Genomic DNA, 18,846 nt, shown 5'->3' with positions numbered 1-18,846 from the left:
AAAAGGGATGAGTGCAGCTGCTGAGCAGAGGCACACAGACTTGTGCTGCAGAGCTCTGCACTCACAGGGGGACGGAGGAAGACCGGTTCAGAGGATCCGTAAAGTGCAGATCTAAAGGTGTGAAAAGAAGACGCAAAAAAGGTTCCCAAAGTTTCAGGAAAGAGCGCACAAAGTCTGTCAAAGAAAGTGCTGGGAGGCAACACGTGAGGGGGCGCGCATTCATACCCTCCCAGCATGGACCGAGACAGCCACAGCGAGGACACTCTGTCCACTATGGTTCTGGAGAACATTAAAAACAAACTGATTCATGCCTTCAGGACCACAGGGGAGTCCAGAGAAGATCCTCAAGAGTCTGGCTCCACTGTCAGACCCGTCAGCATCGGCAGGAGTTACCAAGCCAATGAAGAGCTGCGGAGGGCGCAGATAGATGGAGCGATAACCTGGCTGAGGTCTGAGCTGGTAAGTTCACGGACAGATTTGACATTTAGTGCTTTTTCTCTGTAGTTTACAACAGCTTATAGCAGTTGACATATCCAGAAATGGCTCTGATTTATCTGTTTATCATGGAGTAATGTACCTTGTGTAGTGTATTCATTCCAGCTTCCAACATGCTGATTCAGTTCTTTCATTGTTGTCATGCAGCTGGAGATGCGCTCACAGGACCTCCAGCTGGCTCAGACGCTACTGGGGCTCAACACAGAGATCCAAAGACTGAGGAGGGAAAGTTTCGGAGGCGTGGAGGTAGAGGCGGATGATCAGCAGTAAATGGCCCCAGCTGAGATGCCTGTCTCTGGGGAAGCAGGTGGAAAATGCTCTTACGGGAAGCCATGGTGTAAAAGGAAATGGCTCTGATGCAACTGAAAACTCAAAAGTTTGAATAGAAAAGATTGAATGCGTTTGCTCATGATAATGGCTCATTGTGATAAAATGTGTCATGGCATAAAAATAGACAACAGTTGCATGTAAAGTAAACCGAGAAGAGGAAAAAGAAGGACAAAATGTGCCTGGCTTCATGTGATTCCGGCATTGTTTTTTAGATATTTTGCACTTAAGCAGAGTTGTGCTAAAGAAACCTGTTTGTACATGTTTTGTTTCTTTGCTAGGTCAGGAAACAAGGCAATATGAATGTAAAAACGAAACAGAAAATCACCTTTGTCACGATTTTATGCTGACTTTTTTTTTGTGATTTGACAAAAATAAAATGTGCACCATGAGTGATTTCATGTCTTTATTGTGCTGGCATACTGTACCCCCGCAGTACAGCACCTGTTTGAAACACAGCTAGAAGTTTCAGGTATGGTTAATAGATACATCCACATCTCTACTCTCTATGCAAAGACCACAGTTATCTTTTGAAACATGTATTGGTATACTGTACTAACTAATAATACCTTCTCAAAGAGATATTTGCATGGTCTCAGTAGCAACCAAGATGAGGAACAATGTCATACTGTCACCAGAATGCTTTATTGCTGCTTGTGCACAATAAGGATGCAATGAACTCCTGCTGCTGCATTGAATCCGTTCTGTACGCAGTTACAGTCATTAAAGGTCAGTGAGCTTCAAGCATGCAGCTCACTGAGGAGCTGCGGTGCACTGATGACTGACAGGTTCACACATTTTATATAAATCAGGAATTTCACAGCTCAACATTTGCACAATGTTTGAAAAATCAACTCCGCAGACCATCTGAACGGTGTCACGAGCTGCCGTTAGCGTCGCTATTTGTCTACAAGGAGAAGAAAAGTTTCTCTCACTTTTTGCGCAGGACTTATATTATCCTCTGTCAAACAATTTACACTCTAACTTAAATGAATACACATATTCTTGCTGCGAGTAAGATGAGAAGATTGATACCACTCTCATATCCATCTGTAATATAGCCCATGAAGCTACATCCATGAGTCAGTTAGCTAGCTTAACACTAAGACTAAAAACAGGGTGAAACAGCTAGCCTGGCTCTGTCCAAAGGCAAAGAAATTTAGCTCAAAGCACCTCTAAAGTGCACTATTTAATTTCTTTTTTAACCTTTGGAAAGAGTCAAGCTAGCTGCTCCCTCTGTTTCTAGTCTTTATGCTTAGCAAAGCTAGCTGAAGGTTGGATGTAGCTAACTCTTAGCAAGAGAGCGGTTGATTTGCTGCTTGTGAGTTTGTGGTTTCAACAAGGGAAGATGTGCTCGAACCATTTTTGAACACGCCAGCGAACATGTCACAGCAAGAGGGGTGGTGCTCATATGGACTCTTGTCATAAACGCAATAAACAAAAATGGTTGTGTTTTAATTTGCAACATCATATTTTGGCATGAAAATAAAATTAACAAAGGATAAATTGTAATTTTAAGAAACCACTAGAGTGACATAATGTATTTTGTACATGGATTTGAATAACTTCTGCATCAATATAGTAAGGCCATTACAAGCTGACATGACTCCACTGTTTACATGTTTTCCTTTTTTCTTTCCTTACTTTTTCCTCTTGTTTGGCTTCTCTTGGGAAAATACAGGACAATAAATTCATGGTGGGAAATTGCAAATGAATTGATCATGCTCCACCTTGTCTTTGTCAACTGTCTTAGAGGACATGGGGAAGGTGAGGAGGGACTTCAAAAGTTGAATTTCTTCAAGTAGTTTCAAGGTACAGAGCTTCTCCTGCTGAACGCCCTCCTCGATAAAACCCTCGAGGAAAGGGGCCGCGGCATCTTCAGGACGGACATGGAAAAGCCCACCTCCCCTGAGCCGCAGTAGATGCTGCCGCTTCCCCGTTCGCTCTCAGAGTCCCAGTAGCTGCCCTCTTCTTCCTCCTCGTCTGTCCCTTCCTCTTGCTCCTCCTCAGATAACTCCTGCTTGAGCTCCTGGATGCCGGAGTGGAGCTCCATCAGCTGCCGGATCAGAGCTTGGTCCTGGGATCGCATCTCCATCTGCACACGGTCAAAACACAAACTTCTGTTTAGTTTTTATTTTTAGACATTTTAGATATTGATTGATTCCAATTAAGAACCCCTGAAACTTCAACCAAAAACCCAAACGACTCCTTCCTGATGAGGCTGAGCGGGTTCATGCTCAGCGGGAAACCACAGCCATTTCATTTGCCCTCTTTCAAATGCAAATGCATCTTTCTGCTGTTCCCTTTTTTTTATGAGAGGCTGTCTAATTGCCCGCATTGTAAAATAAGATATTCAGAATTCCACCAACTTCAGAGTCCAAGTTTGTCCTAAGGATTGAGGAATGTCCCCAACAAAAAAACCTTCTGAGGCCGATCTGCATTTCTTTTCTCTGTTAATTACGGCACCAGGCTGAGACTGGGCTCCGGCTGAAAGATGCAGGTTCGACCGCCTTTGTCGACACTTGGAGGAACGAGAGAAGAAACGTGACCTTTTCATTCTGTGAGGGAGTTGGAGATGTGGGCATGCTGGGCTCCACCTCCTCATGCCAAACACCAGCTCTATTCAAATAATAGAGAGAATAAAGTGTGTGTGTGTGTGTGTGTGTGTGTGTGTGTGTGTGTGTGTGTGTGTGTGTGTGTGTGTGTGTGTGCATCTGTCTGTGCCCCCTTTCTTTACTGTTCCACTGCAAACTATCCTCACACGCAGTCTTTAATTTATTTCTCCATAGGAAAACATGAACACGGCACCCTGGGATTTGATGCGATGTGACGGTGGCTGTGCTGAATTGAATCCTAGTTTAATTATATCGTGAACACTGGTCTGTTTGTTCAACTTTGTTTTCTACTGCTCCTTTTTTATTCTGCTATTTATTCTGCTAATCTGTTGTAACAAGAGAAGTTCAAGAAAGTCTTATCTTATCTTATTTAGATGACACCATGAAATGAAACAATGATTCAAGCTCTCAAAAAACAGGATAAGTCTACTTTCTGAAGAAAAGAAAGCAACTGAATGTGTAACGTTTGTAGTTCCAGCATGAATGTGCAATAGAGCTTGAGAAAAAAATCTTTTTTTTTATTTGTTGGTCTGAATTTACACAAGCTTCTGCCTTATTTGTCCTGGATTTGATCGAATAAATACATATTTATTTAAGATTTAGTCTTTAGTTTGGTCTTTAGTGCTCCTGTGATGATTGGGTAAACCCCGTCTGCTGATGGAGATCATGTGATATGATTTAGGAAAAGTGCAAAACAGCTTCTGTGTGAACCTTGAGGTGAGATTGTTTTGTTGACTACAGCCTCCAGAGCCAAGAATGAACCTTGAACTCAACTTGTAAGCCGGCATGGACAAGAAAGTCCCTCGAGTGCTGAGTTAAACAACAAAAGACACAAACAAAATACAAAATATTAGTTTGAACACCTACATTTCTATTACAGCTGGGCAGCCTCCATCAGCTGATGAAGATCATGATTCAAAAGCTGGAGAAAAGCTTCTAAATGGGCCCTGAGTTTTCTTCTGGATTTTAAGGGTTTAATTCTGAACACTGAATCAGTCATTCATCTGACTGGAAACACTATTTTAATAAGATCTGTGCTGGAATACAGTGAATTCAACTCGTCCTTTCAGATGAGTGGAGTTCAGGTTTTGCCATTCATTGCTGTTACTCAAAGAGCTGTTATCAAAGCACCCAGGAGGCCTCTGGTTTTACTGGCTGCATAGTCCAGCTCCGGCTCAGACACGTGGTTTCTCCTCCTCTGTGTGCTCAGGACTCTCGGTTACCATGACAAGCTGTCTGGGTGGCTGCACTAAAGGGCGAGTGATATATCAGGCTGTGACAATGAGCCTTACACAGAGGTGCAAACAGACACACACATGCACACACAATTGGACACATGAACACACACACTGCCGGCCTCTTTAACTGGTGAGGATGGTTTAAAGGGGCTGACTTTATAATGACATGACCTACATGCGTCTTAGGAACAAAAAGGCAATAACTTTGGCTGTCCACACAAAAACATTCACAGTGGCCCCCCGAGGTCATTTTGTTGGGGTGACAAACGAGTTGACCTTCAGCATAATGCACAATGAAATGCTTTTATATTACTGTTATTATTTCACTTTGGCTGAAAGATTCAGTCCAGCGCTGAAACTTTCAAGTCTGTGCTCAACTCTGGAGTTCACAACCTATAAAAAAAATTTACATAAAAGTACATAGAAGTAGAAATATACCATCAAAATGTACTTAAAGTGACACAATGCAACTGTGGCAACTATGGGAAAATGCTAAATGCTAAAACATAATGTTACAACTGTAGCACAAGCAGGGGAAAGTGTCTAATGTTTGTTACATAGCAATGTTGAGCTAAAGTTTGCTAACATTAGCCACCATAAGCTACTGGTCATACCAGACCAAGTAAGGCTGTAACAGCAAACTTCCTAAATGTATTGAATTGAGTAAGGGTGCATTTAATTGTTCATGAACTCAACGGTTCATTTTTAAAATAAATGATTAGTTATTTTTCTTTCAAAAGTTACATAAGCTCACTTTAGTGAAAGTAGTCACTATGCAAAATGCCCCCAGAGTGTCAGAGCGTTAAATTATGGACCCCCAAAGTGGATAGTTTGTGCACAAGATAATTATTCTACCACATAATTTATCATTTTGTTTCACAAGACTTGATCTCTTAGTTCTTATTAGCACATGGTGACCTCTTTAATCTATGATAATCTATCATATTTGATCATTTAATCATATGTTTTGTATGTCAAATCAAAGTAACTATTGTTTATAGTGGTTAAAATTATAGAGAAGTAAAAGGTAGAATATTCAGCTCTGAAATGTAGCATAAATTCTCCTCAAATACACTCAAATTGTCCCTAAGTACAGTACTTCAGAAAATGTGCTAGATGCTGAAAACCACAATGATGTGAACTCTATTAAAACACTATTTAAAATGTAGTGAGACTCCATCAGAGCGCGGGTCTTACCAGTTCTCTTCGCAGCCAGGCCAGAGCGCTCTCTATGTCCAGTTTCCTGCCTTCCTCTCCAGCTGCGCAGCCTTCACCGAGGCAGCCAGTCCTGCTCCGAGGATCCCTGCAAACCCTCTGTCCTGCTGGTTTGCAGTCATCGAAGGTGGAGGTCTTGCAGGAGAAGTCCCGCAGTCTGGTTAGGACCACTTCCATCATGCTCTCCTTCTGCAGACCCTCTGCTGTGTCTTGCGTCGCGCTCGGCTGTAGTGCAGATTCAGCCTCGTCTGATCTCTCTGTCTCTTCTGTTATGAGATGATCCCTTGCAGTTCTGACGACTTATGAAGAACTCACTCTCTCTTTCTCTCTTTCATTCACACTCCTGCCCCCCCCCCTTCTCTTTTCTTGCTGTCTGTCTCTCAAACATTACACCCCAGCTCCCTGGTGAACTGGCATCACTGGAGTGTGAATGGGGAGCAGGTTTGACGTCAGCGCATTGTGCGGATGCCTGACCTGGAGTTGTTTACCACTTTTGGGGCCTTTTTATCAGACGCGCACACACACGCACAGTGATCGTTAGGATGGAGAGGTGGGGAAGAGGCGGGTGGTTGCCAGAGCGACAGCAGTTATATCTTGAAAAGACCCCGGGCTTGCAGTGGTTCAGGCCTGTTGTTTTCTCAGCTAAAAGAAGATGCACTTGCAGATGCACAAACATGCACACACAGCCCTGTAGCGTAAGCACAGCTCTCATGATCTGGTGGTTTGGCCCGTTGCAGGGTCAGGGTCTTAAGAACAGTGTGAACGGCCATGTGTAACTAACCCTTCTCGTGCCATTTTCCCCCCACTCTGCAGCCCCTGGCAACCCCGCTGCACCGTCTATTCACTCACACAACGCCTTGGCAAACCAAACACTGGCCCACGCTCTGCGCAGAGCACAGATGGGATCGACCAAAATAGCCACCAACACATTGAAACTATTTTTAGAGTCAAACTGAGTCCACTTTTAGACCACTCCAAGAAAACAAACTTCAGAGGGAATAAAGAAAGCTGCCTTTAAGTCTCATTGTGCAATTGTGTCATGTTCTTAATGCTGCTTTCAAAGACACTGAAGAGCACTGATGTAAGCTGCACGAGCTGTAACGTCACCAGCTGCTGACGACTGCTTGTGCAAGTGATTATTATATAATAGATGTTTATGGTACAAAACAGACATTTTGACCGTATGTCTTTGTCAAAGGTTGCACAGTTTGAGTGTGCACACGTCTTTACTGCTGTGGGATGAGCAAAGGTGCACCAGTCACTGAGCTGCACCACATGCACAGGGGAGGTGACGCATGTGTTAAATCCAAGACACACAATGCAATGTCTCACAAGCCCTGCAGGTATGATGATCAGGAGTTCAAATCAACAACATAAAGAAAGAGGTGGCATCCAAACAACCAGACAAATACATGAATTAGAAATAATAATGATAATATATCCTTTAGGATCAGTGGCAGCCTGGATTTTAAAGACCTTCTTGGTGAAAAACACAAAAATACTGTTTCCTTCTTGGCGTCACAGGTGTCTGTAGATGGCTCATTGTCGACACCTTGTGGTACATTTTGGAACTACACGTTAACAGACGCCTCTCTCACTGAGCCACAGAGATTTTCCATCTGTAAAGACTATCAGCACCATTTCTTCTTTTAGGAGATTTTCCTAAAGCCTAAGCTTGTGAAAACTGTACTTGCTCAACATGAATTTAATTGTTGATAATTCACAAGTCCAAGTAATCAAATCTCCAGATTTGGTGATTATGAATTGGAATTTCTGTAACCTGGAGGATGAAGTGTTCCTTCACAGATTGAGTAAATTCTCCTCCCTCTTAAGGAAAATAAACTATTTCTCACTCTTGGATTAGCTGAAAATGCATCATTACAAAGCTGAAAACTCACAAGACAGCAACTCTGCAAACATCTTATAGATGATCTTATAGAATATGATGTGCTGCTGTAGATTAAACTAAACAATGAAATCAGTTCAACCTTAAACATCTTCAACAGTAAGATGCAATGCACACATGAACACAGCAGTAATATTAATCCAGAAACATCAAATATAACAGTAAAAAAAAGCTGCCAGGGAGCATTTTACCACACAGTGAGTTCACACCTCATACTTTTAGTACAATTTACTAATAATACTTGTGCTTTTGCTTCGTGCGTTTTTAAACGCGTGACTTTTACTGATAGTGGAGTATTTTCACAAAGTGGTACTAGTACTTTTACTCCAGTAAAGGATCTAAATACTTAGTCCAGCACTGAAATGAGAATACAATGTATAACATAATGGAAAGTTATACCTAATGCATAATAATAACAAAATTAAGGGAAAATGAAGTACATAAAACGCATAAGATCGAGTAAAATTTTAAAAGAAGAAAGCGCAGAGAGTTTGAGGCAGACAGATGAGGAAGCCTGCACTCAGAAATGTGTGCCATGTGACGCAGCCGGAGCGCACGGCACTTTGTTAGATTGTATAATCTGTGAGTGCCGGCTGGTAAAAGGAGGTGGGCGGATCCCCAAATGAGATTTTGACAGCCCGATCCTGACAGGCGGTGAGCGCCCAACCAATTAATCACACACAGGTGAATTTCCCTTCAACTTTCCTGACTGCATTCAGACGGCTTGTTTAAGCGCCTGATAGATGCATCCTCCAGCTGAGACATTTGGTGCCTTTCAAAGTTTGCCATCTCCTCTTTGCATCCCCGTCGGTCACCTTCCCTCCTTCCCTCTCATCACCCGGCCTCAGAGGCGTTGCAGGCGGCCACGCATTTGCACACGGTGCAAACGGTGCTGGTCACAAGGCTGCATCACATTTTCGGCTGTTTTACACCGGCTGGTTTCATAGGATGTTCAGCTGGTTTTCCCAGAGGAGACAACAAGGCCTGAAGGAGACCACCACGAGAACCAGGATTTAGTTTGGATTAACAGGGCTACAGTCTGAGAAGCACTGTGGAGTGGGATTAGATTTGGGTTTGAGGCGTATTTTTGTCTTAATTTGTGCTCTGAGGACTTTTTTTTTTTTTTTTTTTTTTTTTTTTTTTTTTTAGTCTGATATTCTCCAAGACATCAGTCATGTTCAAAAAGAGGGATCCAGAGAGACATCCCCTGGTGTCCGGAGGGAGGGACACATACAGCACTGTGGAAAGGTAAACTGGTTATATATCTGTTAATCGTGTGTTTTGAATAAATTTACTGTGTGTGTGTTAATCTGAAATGATCCGGGGCGTTTTGGTGACACAGAGTGGAGTGGGGGGGGGGGGGGGGGGGGGGGGGGTGTGTCCTCTGTGGCTGTGTCGTGTGGGCAGGGTCTTTGCTCACGCTCCCTTGTGTCTCCAGTCGGGGCTGGTCTGGGGTCTGCTGGGATTAGCGGTGCGCAAACGTGCGGCTCATTTGGACTGCCTCTGCTTATCCGGTCATATTCCAAACGCAGGGAGGTGCGCACAGAGCGACCTCATTATTCAACTGTCAGTCTGGCCCCCGGTGATATTTGCCAAACCTCCCCGGCGGACACGTGTCTGCGCAGACGTAACGCTTGCGGGAAAAGCAATGCTTACGCAAATATTTGCGTCCTGTTGAGAATTGAGAATATCTGTCGGACTTTCGAGCTCTGACCATCTTCTGCTGGGTTTTCTGCTCATTTTCATAACTTTACCTGGACAAATATAAAATGAAGCAAAATCAATAAGGGCCACAAATTTGACAGAGGATGAACTCATTAATCAAGTAAAACTTTGTCTTTTGTCCTGATGTTCACACAACAGTTATCTAACCTATTTAAAACAGTTAATCAGTTAAATTAAACATTGACAGGTTAATCAATGATGAAAATAACTTGTCTATTTTAACCTGTATTTATCATTTTATGCTGTGATTTGATGCTTTATCCTTATTTTTATTTCCAGCCTTATTCTAATTTTAGCTAGATTTTAATATTTTATTGTGTGGTTTTAAGTATTGTTTTTATTTTCATTATCATTGTGAGGTGGATGTTATTCTCCATCTTATTTTACATTCATCTATCTGTTTTTATGTCCATTCTGTCTTTTAAAGCACTCATTTGGTGGATCTGATTTCTTTTTTGTAAAGCACTTTGAGCTGCATTTCCTGTATGAGAGGTGCTGTATAAATAAAGTTTATTATTATGAATAAACAGAAGAATCAGCTGAAGGAGAAAACAGAGTGTCCTATAGTGAACAGACCGCAGATTTGTGATAAATGGAAATGACTTGAATGATCACGAAGCTACATGCTGTTATCTGCTCGCTCTCACTGTGTTTAATGCTGATGTTGACGTGCGTCCAGCGTGGCCGACCAGGAGGCGTTACAGATTGACGGCACAGGTGGCATCAAGCATTGCCACGACAACAGCCGCGCACGGGAGGATCGCGAACGAGAGAAGAAAGTTGCCAGGAAGAGGCTGTACATGGTCTCCATCATCTGCCTGATCTTCATGATCGGCGAAATCCTCGGTGAGACGTTCAGTTTGTCTGACGCTCTTAAATCTCTGATCCCTGGTTCTTCTCTCTCTCTGCCTCCCCTCTCTTTCTGATACTTGTAGAGTCTTTGTCCTCTCACCTCCTCTTTTCCTCCTCTCTCCCATATACCTCCTGTTTTATCCTAAATGTAGTGCAGATGTTCATGTTTCCTGGTTGAATCTTCATGACTTTGGTGAACTGTCACATGCAGAAATTACAGCGAAGCAGTCGTGAATGAACTTCTGCTCATTGGAGAAACTCCAGACTCAGCAGCTGTCTGTGGCACCATCCTCTGTCTGGGAAATGTAATTACTCCTCGACATATTGTAAAATAGTAAACAAATATTACACATGAATTTACATAAATGTAAAAATATATGTAAGCACATTGCTCTGTTATTGTAACATAAATCCCTTTAATTTAAGAAACCCACATTAATTGTATTCCTTCATCACAGCCAAACATGTTTTCACTTTCTCATCTTTCATTAAAATCGCCTTCCCTCTGCATCAATTTTTCTCTTCTTGGACACTCTAGAACATTATTTCTAGATCTTTTTCAACTCCATCACTTTAGTTAAACGCTGATATGGAAACACTCGGCTCTATGTCGTCATTTCGCCGGTCACAAAATCGGCATGCGTTGCGGGAGATGTGGAGTTTATGATCACTGAACGCTGTAAAGCAGCTTAGGCTTTTATTTTAAGACAATCATATTCTTTTTAAGCTCTCGTGGGCCTCACAAAACGCGGCTTTGACACCTAATCCATCCATCCATCCGTCCCCCGCCTTTCTTCAGGTGGGTATGTTGCAGGCAGTCTTGCGGTGATGACAGACGCTGCCCACCTGCTGGTCGACTTCACCAGCTTCATCATCAGCCTGTTATCCCTCTGGCTCTCCTCCAGACCTGCCACACACAAGCTCAGTTATGGCTGGCATCGCGCAGGTACAGTTTACAGCCATTGTTTCCTGGAAGGTTTAGTCAGAAAAACCTTTATTTTCATTGACATTTTCAGAGGCAAAGAACATGAAAAGAAACAGGGTATTTTCCACTGAATGGCTGTAATGGTTTATGTCTTATAAGCACATATGTTGTCTTTTTTCCAGTATATTTCATATTGAGCATATCACAGTCTTAAGGTAAAGGTCAATTTCAATATGGTGTTTATTAATTTAATTGGCTTTGATAGTTAATTAGCCTTAAATGCTAATGGATCTTGCATTAGAGAGCCGCCTTAAAGAGACTTATTGCTTATCTATATTCAAACAAATAGGAGGATGGTTGTTGTACTTCATGAAGATGTTTTTTTTATAAAGACTTCAGACCTCCAGTGCTAATTTTGTACTAAATATGTTGATGCTTAATTGGCCAAGATTTTACAGGAACATCTGTAAAGTGTTAGTTTAGTCAGATGATTAGAGGTGAGTCAGTAATTGGTCTACACTCTCTGCACTTTAAGTCTTGTTTCTCAACTGTGTGCTTCATTTCGAGCCATTTTCAGGTTGTTTTTGTGCACTTTGGAGTTGGAAAACCTGTGATCAAGAGCAGCTTCCAGCCAGTATTTGACCACAGCTCTTGTTATTTTCCTCCTGCTTTATTTTTCTTCTCATCTCTTCACCCCATGCAGAGATCCTGGGTGCGCTGCTGTCTGTTTTCACCATCTGGCTGGTAACAGGAGTGTTGGTTTATCTGGCTGTGGAGCGCCTCATCAGCGATGACTACACCATCGAGGGCACTGTCATGCTCATTACCTCTGCTTGTGCTGTGTTGGCTAATATTATGTGAGTGCAAATACACACTTAGTCTCATTTATGCAGCTTTTATCAGCTCACAGTGCGCCTTTGAATATTTATGCCAAGAAGGAGAGGAGGGCAACACCAAATCCAGTTTCACGGACTCTCGAAGAAGTTTGTGATGTTATCTGAGCTGATTCGTTTCACACTTTGAAACTTGTTCCCACTCTCAAAAAGCATGGCCCTCACCCTTCACCAGTCCGGCCACGGCCACAGTCACGGGGGTCTCAGCTCGCACGGGCATGGCCACAGTCACAAGAAAGGGAAGGGACACAGTCAGATCTCCAATCACGCCCACTCGAATGGTGACCACATGGATGTGGAGCACAATGGGCTCAGTAATGGTACGTTTCTTGCATACAAGCCATTTTGTCACTTTCCTCTCAAATATGATTAGCGTTGCACAGCAGTCTGTAGTATGACTGAATGTGCACTGTGGGGGGCATTGCAATCAGTACATATAATGGCATATTTAATGAATTATAATTAGTGCTGTCAAAAATATTGCGTTATTAACACGTTAACGCAAATCAATTTTAACGGCGTCATTTTTTTTATCGCAAGATTAACGCTCTTTGTGACCTAGTGAACTTGTAGTTTTTTTATAAGCTGTGGCCACTGCTAGTAATGTAAGAAAAATTACAGGATCTGGTTGTAAACCGGAAACAAAACAATAGGCACGCCCCACGCACGTGTTTGGTCTCGCCTGCTCGCTAGCTGTAAAGGAGTAGGCTACCAGTTTGTGTGGATGTCAAGTGTGAAATGGCGAAATGATGTGCACTTTGTAACTTTATTTTGTATCACCCTGTTTTGATCCCTTAGAAAGGTTTGTTGAAGGGGCTTTTTTCTAACGAAGTATTTATTTTTTTTGTCATCTGTTTATTGACAGTGTTAAATTGTGTGAGACTTGATTCATTCAAATGTGAATGTTAGTGTGAAATATAACACTACACGTTGTTGTTTTCAATTAAAAAATATTTGCACAAAGCGAGCCTGTCCATGTTGATAAGAGCATTAAAATGATAATTCAAGGGACATTTAGAATAGATAAAAATGTGCGATTAATTTGCGATTAAGCACGAGTTAACTATGACATTCATGAGAGTAATCGCGATTAAATATTTTAAGCGATTGACAGCACTAATTATAATCCAATGTATAATCCTATTTACATGGATCTTTTTGAACTATGTTGTTTCAGGACGGAGGGCTCAGCAGGCCAATGCCAGTGTGCGAGCGGCCTTTGTCCACGTGGTGGGAGATCTTCTCCAGAGCATCAGTGTGCTCGTCAGCGCCATCATTATCTTCTTCAAGGTACGGCGTCTCCGTGGTTGTGCACAAAGTGTGGGAGGCTCCACAAGAGCCCCTCAGTTAGCTGATGTTATTGTGAGTGTTTTGGCTTGAATTCGGCTGCTGTGGGTGTGACTCAGTACTGTAGCGCTCATTCATTAATTCCTGCATTATTTTTAGCTTCCAGCCTTGTGCTGCTCTGTATTCTCGGTGCTAAAAACACACTCACCCTTGAGGAATGCTGAACGAGACAAGGCCGAGGCTGTTTGCAGCAGGAAAGATGGTGCCGTATTTTCTGTCCACGTGCTGTTTTGTTGCTTGGTGTCCATCTGCAGATGCTCTCTTACACAAGAATTACAAAATTATTTGTGACTGTGTACCTTAGTATTGTGCAGTTAGTTCCTTTCTACTGGGTAACCATCGCTGAAAAACTACTTGTTCATATTACTATTTGGTACAGCTCCAAAGAATTATCGAATCATACAGATAATCAACATGTCTGATAATCTTAATGTTCTTTTTCTGTATTTTTTTGTTTCTTTCAGCCAGAGTATAAGATGGCTGACCCCATCTGCACCTTCCTGTTCTCCATATTTGTCCTGTGCACCACCTTGACCATCATGAGGGATATTGTTATTGTCCTAATGGAAGGTAAGGGTCTCATTTCCTGACCCTAAACACCATGACTACACACTATTGTACTATACTAGACAGTCTTTGTACACAGTGTTTGCAGCTCTCGGTCTTGATCGTCTCACTCCTTATCATTTCTTACATGTGCAATCCACCTTTTTCCTCTTTTTGATCTGTGATTCAGGAACTCCAGCAGGGGTGAGATACAGTGAAGTGCGGGATGGCCTGCTGGCAGTGAAGGGGGTGACAGCGGTGCACAACCTTCACATCTGGGCCCTCACCGTGAACCAGGCTGTACTGACAGCACACGTAGCCATCGGTGAGGAGAAACCGTCTGCTCAAATGCAACATATTCTCTTGTAAAACTACGAGCTGTCAGCATGATTCAACCTACTTTTGCCACTTGTCACCACACATAATGAATGAATCAAAACACTGTCACAGGACGTAGTTTTTGCTTTGACAGTAACTTCAGGTTTTACAGCCGAAGATGAAGTTTAGATTTATGAAATGTATGCCAAATCTAACACTGTAAAGCTGAGCCTAACAACCCAAAATGAAACCTCAGGCAGTTTTGTTGTTGTTTTAGACTCTAAGAACAGCAGTTATCTCTCATTATTTCATCCATCCAGCGGTTTTGCTTTCTAGTGTATAATGAGCACGCAGACTCTTTCTATACAGTCGATGAATGGCCGCTGCAGTCTCAAGGGGCTGCTGCCGTGCCTCGGGATGAAACCTTGAGTGCATAAACAGGTTTTCAAGCACATGAATATTCAGTATAAACACACGAGGTGACTAACAGTTGTTTACTGCCATTTCCTTTGTCTTCTTATCTCCTCCACAGATGAGTCAGTGGATGCTCAGACTGTCCTGAGAGAAATGACACAAGCTTGTTTCTCCTCCTACAACTTCCACTCAGTTACCATTCAAATGGAGAGACAGGCCGACCTGAAGCCTGGATGTACCCTGTGTGAGGACCCCAAGATGTAGGAGCCTGCCTTAACTCTTTATATGATGTCAGCAGGATAAGGCCAAGCTGTGCACTGTAACCTCTGGTGAAAATGATGTCTAGTTACTCATTGGGCCCTCAGGTTTTATGTTTCACTGTGACATTAATGCTGTAGTCAAATGACAATGAAATGCCTTTGTGCTGAGATTCCCAAAGAAATGTGGAAATCACAATGAGCATGTGCCTGAATGAGAGACGAGAAAAGCTTTTGCCATCACGTGTGAAGATTTACGTTGTCTAAAACTTAAATATGAGATGTTCATGCTTTTAAGAGTTGAAACAGAAATCACAATTCACTGTAGAAAGTAAATCTTTTCTGTATCTAGCTACCATCTAACTCTTCTATTCGATATCCAAAATACACATTTAAGTACTGTGTTCGTTTACCTTCTTGTCCCATGTGAAGCATAACGTAGTCCTTGATGGAGCATTAACATACTGTATCAACTTAAGACATAGGACACAGCCACAGGCATTTGCACACACCCCGGTATGTAAATATGGACCAATAAATATTCCTATGCATGGACTCCTACACCAGCGACCTCAGAAGTACTGTATGTGGAGAGCATCAAGTGTACTTAATGCACGACGGAAATGACTTTGCACTGCCTTTGTACAATTATAAGGTACAAGCTGAAATGAATTATTCAATAAAAGTCCTTTTTCAAATATTCTGTTTTATGAGTCTTGCTCTCAAAGTCTGATTTACATTGTCATAAAGTCCTTCATGATGAAGCAGCGTGTCCGTTTAACCCCCTCCTGCCGGCAGCAGCTCCCTTGTTGCTGGGCAACAAGCTCCAAAATGGATCCATGATCTTCATGTTGATCCCTGTTAAATCCCTCACCCCCACCTAACCTTAGGTCATGTCTGTCATTTTTTTTTTTAAACCTGACATAATCAAGAAAGACACGATTTATGTGGATTAGTTAAAGTTAAGTTCAATTTGACCGTCATGGTTGCCTGTAACAGCTTGTGGACTAATTTACAAGTAACAGACAAGGATGTGATGTTTATGTGCACTCCTTGTCTGGCTAGCCTCTCTTCCACTTCCCAACAGCAGTACTAGCTAACATTAGCTTAGAAATGGAGTCCACTAACATCAGCAACCATCACACACCCCAACATGAGACACACACAGAGCCTGAAGTCAAAGCTAACAAAACTGCGAAGTGAAATTTATTTTGATATTGTGGTTTTAGCTAATTCCTTGCTTGTGAATGTGTTTGAGTTGCTAGCTAGCTTAAAAAAGCCAGCTGTTGTGAGTGGATAATGTCAGCTAACTTATCCGGACTCCCCGGGCTGATCTAGCTGGTAAATTAGCTATCTTGCCTAAATTTCCGAAGCAACCAATGCTAGGTCTATGCAGTGTAGCTAAGTTCCAGCTAGCTGCCCGACCTTAGCTTTTTTGCTCGCTCATGTTATTGCTAACAAATCTGAGTGGAGATGTTAGCTTGCTAGCTTGCCAGAAAGCTTCACCAACTGCTGTAATCCATGATATTATCTTAGTCAACAATTATGTGACGCATGCAGTTTACTTAATGGCCAGTGGTGTCATTAATAAAAATGAGTAGCTTTAAAGTTATTTAAAGCATCTTATTCCACCTTTCATGGATCTCACTGGCTGCACCAGTCCATCAAACTGAAATTAAGATGTCTTGTGCAGGCATTTTAAGCAAATCTTCCTCAAATTTAGCCTGGCATACTTGGGGAATTTGGGACCCCGCGTAGAATTTTAAATAGTTCTGTGGGTTTTTGAACAATGTTTGGCTGCACAGCAGTGATTTGTGATCCACCAGTGGGCCCTTAATTGCTTCTAAAGGACTTTTAAACATGCTGTAGTGGCAACATGTAGAATGAACACATAAATTAGAGTGGTTGACTTTATAAAGTGGGATTTATCAGCCGCCAAGCAACCAAATCTTCTGACATGTGATTCATCAGCTTTTAACCAATGAGGTGTTTGTGTCATTTCATTTTGATACTATCTGCCCATTCATTTGGAAAGACAGATTGATAATTTCTGTTTATTTCTTGTTGTTTTTACTCTTCTCCTCCAGTCTGTGGCTGTATTTTCTTCTACTCTACAGCGCTTTGTGACATTCTGCTCTTAAAAGGTGCTATATAACACAACATTACTTATTAAAAGAACCCTGCAAAACGAGCATCAGCAGTCCTATACATCATGACGCCACAGCTGTTAGGTGTTAGGTGCTGTGGTTAGTGTCCTTTCAGCAATGTTGAATGAGCAGCAGACTTCACCTGTTCCCTCGTGGATGGACTTTATCATTAAGCTTGTTTAGACTTCACATTTGAGTGCAGCCAGGAGAAAAGACACTTCTACATGCATTAGCAGGCTTGTGATATTTACATGACTGAAATATACCTATTTGCACCTGTGCATGATGGGTCTTTGAAAAAATAGTTGAGACAGCATCCCTGCATCCTAAACTTACAAAAACATCAGTAAAAAAAAAAAGGAGTAACCGGAATAAAGTGTTTTCTGCGTGATGATGTGAGCTGGTTGAAAATGTAGAATACACTGGTGCCCGATTAGCTGCCATTGTCTGCTGACTTAATTGATTTCAGCTAATTTCTAATTCAATTCTATCCCAAACTAAAACAAACCCACTTTATATCACTTTAATGCTGGAAGCAGCCTGATCGACGCTGCAAATGAAACAGAAAGAGCTGTAGCATAAGATGACACCTCAGGCTCTGGCGACTTGTGCCGGAGGGCATTTTTAAACAGCTGATTGACCTTTAAAGGTTAAACAGTTAATCAATTGAATGAAAAAAAAACTGTCGGGTTAATCGATAATGAAAATAATTGGTTGCACCCTGACGAAATGTTAAAGAGTTTCAGGAGATAATAAGGAAGCTATTGCTCCACTGCTTTGTTGTTATCTGCTTTCACTTCACTGCATTTGTTCTGATGTTAATGTACATCCAGCATGCCTCACCAGGAGGTATTACAGAGCACTGGGGGCATCAAGCACACAAGCTCAGCGATGGCTGGCATGGTGCACGTATAGTATTGATGGTTGCCTGGAAGGTTTAGCAATAAGAACGGATGGATGCATGATTTGCAGTTTTATTTTTATTGGCATTTTCAGGCAAAAAGAGTTGAAATGGCCAATATAACACTTAAAAAGGCGTAGGGTCTTTCAGTGATGTAAGGGTTTACATGCCATAGGCACAAACATGTGGTCAGTTTGTTCCAGTATTTGTCATATTGATCATATTGCAGTCTTAAAGGTCAATATTGTGCTTATTTAAAGGTGGAATGAGTAGGATTATCCTACAAGAATAATCCCTCCCAGTCCGTCCCTCTGTCTCTGTGTAGTTGCAGAAAAAATTGCTTTTAGTTTTGTGCATCTGATGACTTATCTTACTCCTAATTGATGGCATTGTACTGTGACATTAACACTCTAGCAAGCTAATGTTAACAGGCTACGCAAGGTAATGCTGATGTTCACCTCAAAGCATGACTGAGTTTCACAGCCGAGGCTTACAAAGTGCACCTGAAGATGGGTTCAGTCAGTTCACATTTATGCACTTTATGCCAAGTCTCACACTGTAAAGCTGACCCTGACGTCCTCAAATGGTCACTTACAGACTCTTTCCTCAGGCAGTTCTGATAGATTCTTATCTCTCCATTTTTCCTCCATCCAACAGTTTTGCTTTTCTAGTGTATAATGAGCACACGGACTATTTCTATACAGTCGTTGAATGGGCACTGCAGT

General features: G+C 42.0%; 3 protein-coding genes across 3 annotated transcripts; 2 read left to right on the top strand and 1 right to left on the bottom strand.

Moving 5' to 3' along the window:
• aard (alanine and arginine rich domain containing protein) lies at window positions 1-1,213 on the top strand. The gene is made up of 2 exons (XM_070984421.1): window positions 1-459; window positions 643-1,213. Exons 1-2 carry the CDS (start codon window positions 235-237, stop codon window positions 763-765), a joined length of 348 nt encoding a protein of 115 aa, XP_070840522.1. The 5' UTR covers window positions 1-234; the 3' UTR covers window positions 766-1,213.
• Window positions 1,214-1,219: 6 nt separating this feature from the next.
• Window positions 1,220-6,209, bottom strand: LOC139345657 (uncharacterized protein C20orf202). The gene is made up of 2 exons (XM_070984420.1): window positions 5,873-6,209; window positions 1,220-2,917 (listed from the first exon to the last, which is right to left on the bottom strand). The coding sequence occupies exons 1-2, from the start codon at window positions 6,068-6,070 to the stop codon at window positions 2,630-2,632; spliced, it is 486 nt and encodes a 161-aa protein (XP_070840521.1). The 5' UTR covers window positions 6,071-6,209; the 3' UTR covers window positions 1,220-2,629.
• Window positions 6,210-8,952: 2,743 nt separating this feature from the next.
• slc30a8 (solute carrier family 30 member 8) lies at window positions 8,953-15,287 on the top strand. Its single transcript, XM_070984882.1, has 9 exons — window positions 8,953-9,044; window positions 10,201-10,367; window positions 11,173-11,319; window positions 12,002-12,155; window positions 12,345-12,511; window positions 13,369-13,481; window positions 14,003-14,108; window positions 14,275-14,409; window positions 14,935-15,287. The coding sequence occupies exons 1-9, from the start codon at window positions 8,971-8,973 to the stop codon at window positions 15,078-15,080; spliced, it is 1,209 nt and encodes a 402-aa protein (XP_070840983.1). The 5' UTR covers window positions 8,953-8,970; the 3' UTR covers window positions 15,081-15,287.
• The last annotated feature ends 3,559 nt before the right edge of the window (window positions 15,288-18,846 follow it).

The sequence above is a fragment of the Chaetodon trifascialis genome, chromosome 17, assembly GCF_039877785.1.
Source record: "Chaetodon trifascialis isolate fChaTrf1 chromosome 17, fChaTrf1.hap1, whole genome shotgun sequence".
In the NCBI taxonomy this organism is placed as follows: domain Eukaryota; kingdom Metazoa; phylum Chordata; class Actinopteri; order Chaetodontiformes; family Chaetodontidae; genus Chaetodon; species Chaetodon trifascialis.
This window is presented reverse-complemented; position numbering and strand designations above follow the sequence as displayed.

Excerpts from the sequence above, each read along its gene's own strand:
- slc30a8 (XM_070984882.1), top strand. The coding sequence starts at position 8,971 with ATGTTCAAAAAGAGGGATCCAGAGAGACATCCCCTGGTGTCCGGAGGG. Across the intron at positions 10,368-11,172 it reads CATGATCGGCGAAATCCTCG|GTGGGTATGTTGCAGGCAGT; the intron begins GTGAGACGTTCA and ends GCCTTTCTTCAG. Across the intron at positions 13,482-14,002 it reads CCATCATTATCTTCTTCAAG|CCAGAGTATAAGATGGCTGA; the intron begins GTACGGCGTCTC and ends TGTTTCTTTCAG.
- LOC139345657 (XM_070984420.1), bottom strand. The coding sequence starts at position 6,070 with ATGATGGAAGTGGTCCTAACCAGACTGCGGGACTTCTCCTGCAAGACC. Across the intron at positions 2,918-5,872 it reads CCTGGCTGCGAAGAGAACTG|ATGGAGATGCGATCCCAGGA; the intron begins GTAAGACCCGCG and ends GACCGTGTGCAG.
- aard (XM_070984421.1), top strand. The coding sequence starts at position 235 with ATGGACCGAGACAGCCACAGCGAGGACACTCTGTCCACTATGGTTCTG. Across the intron at positions 460-642 it reads CCTGGCTGAGGTCTGAGCTG|CTGGAGATGCGCTCACAGGA; the intron begins GTAAGTTCACGG and ends GTTGTCATGCAG.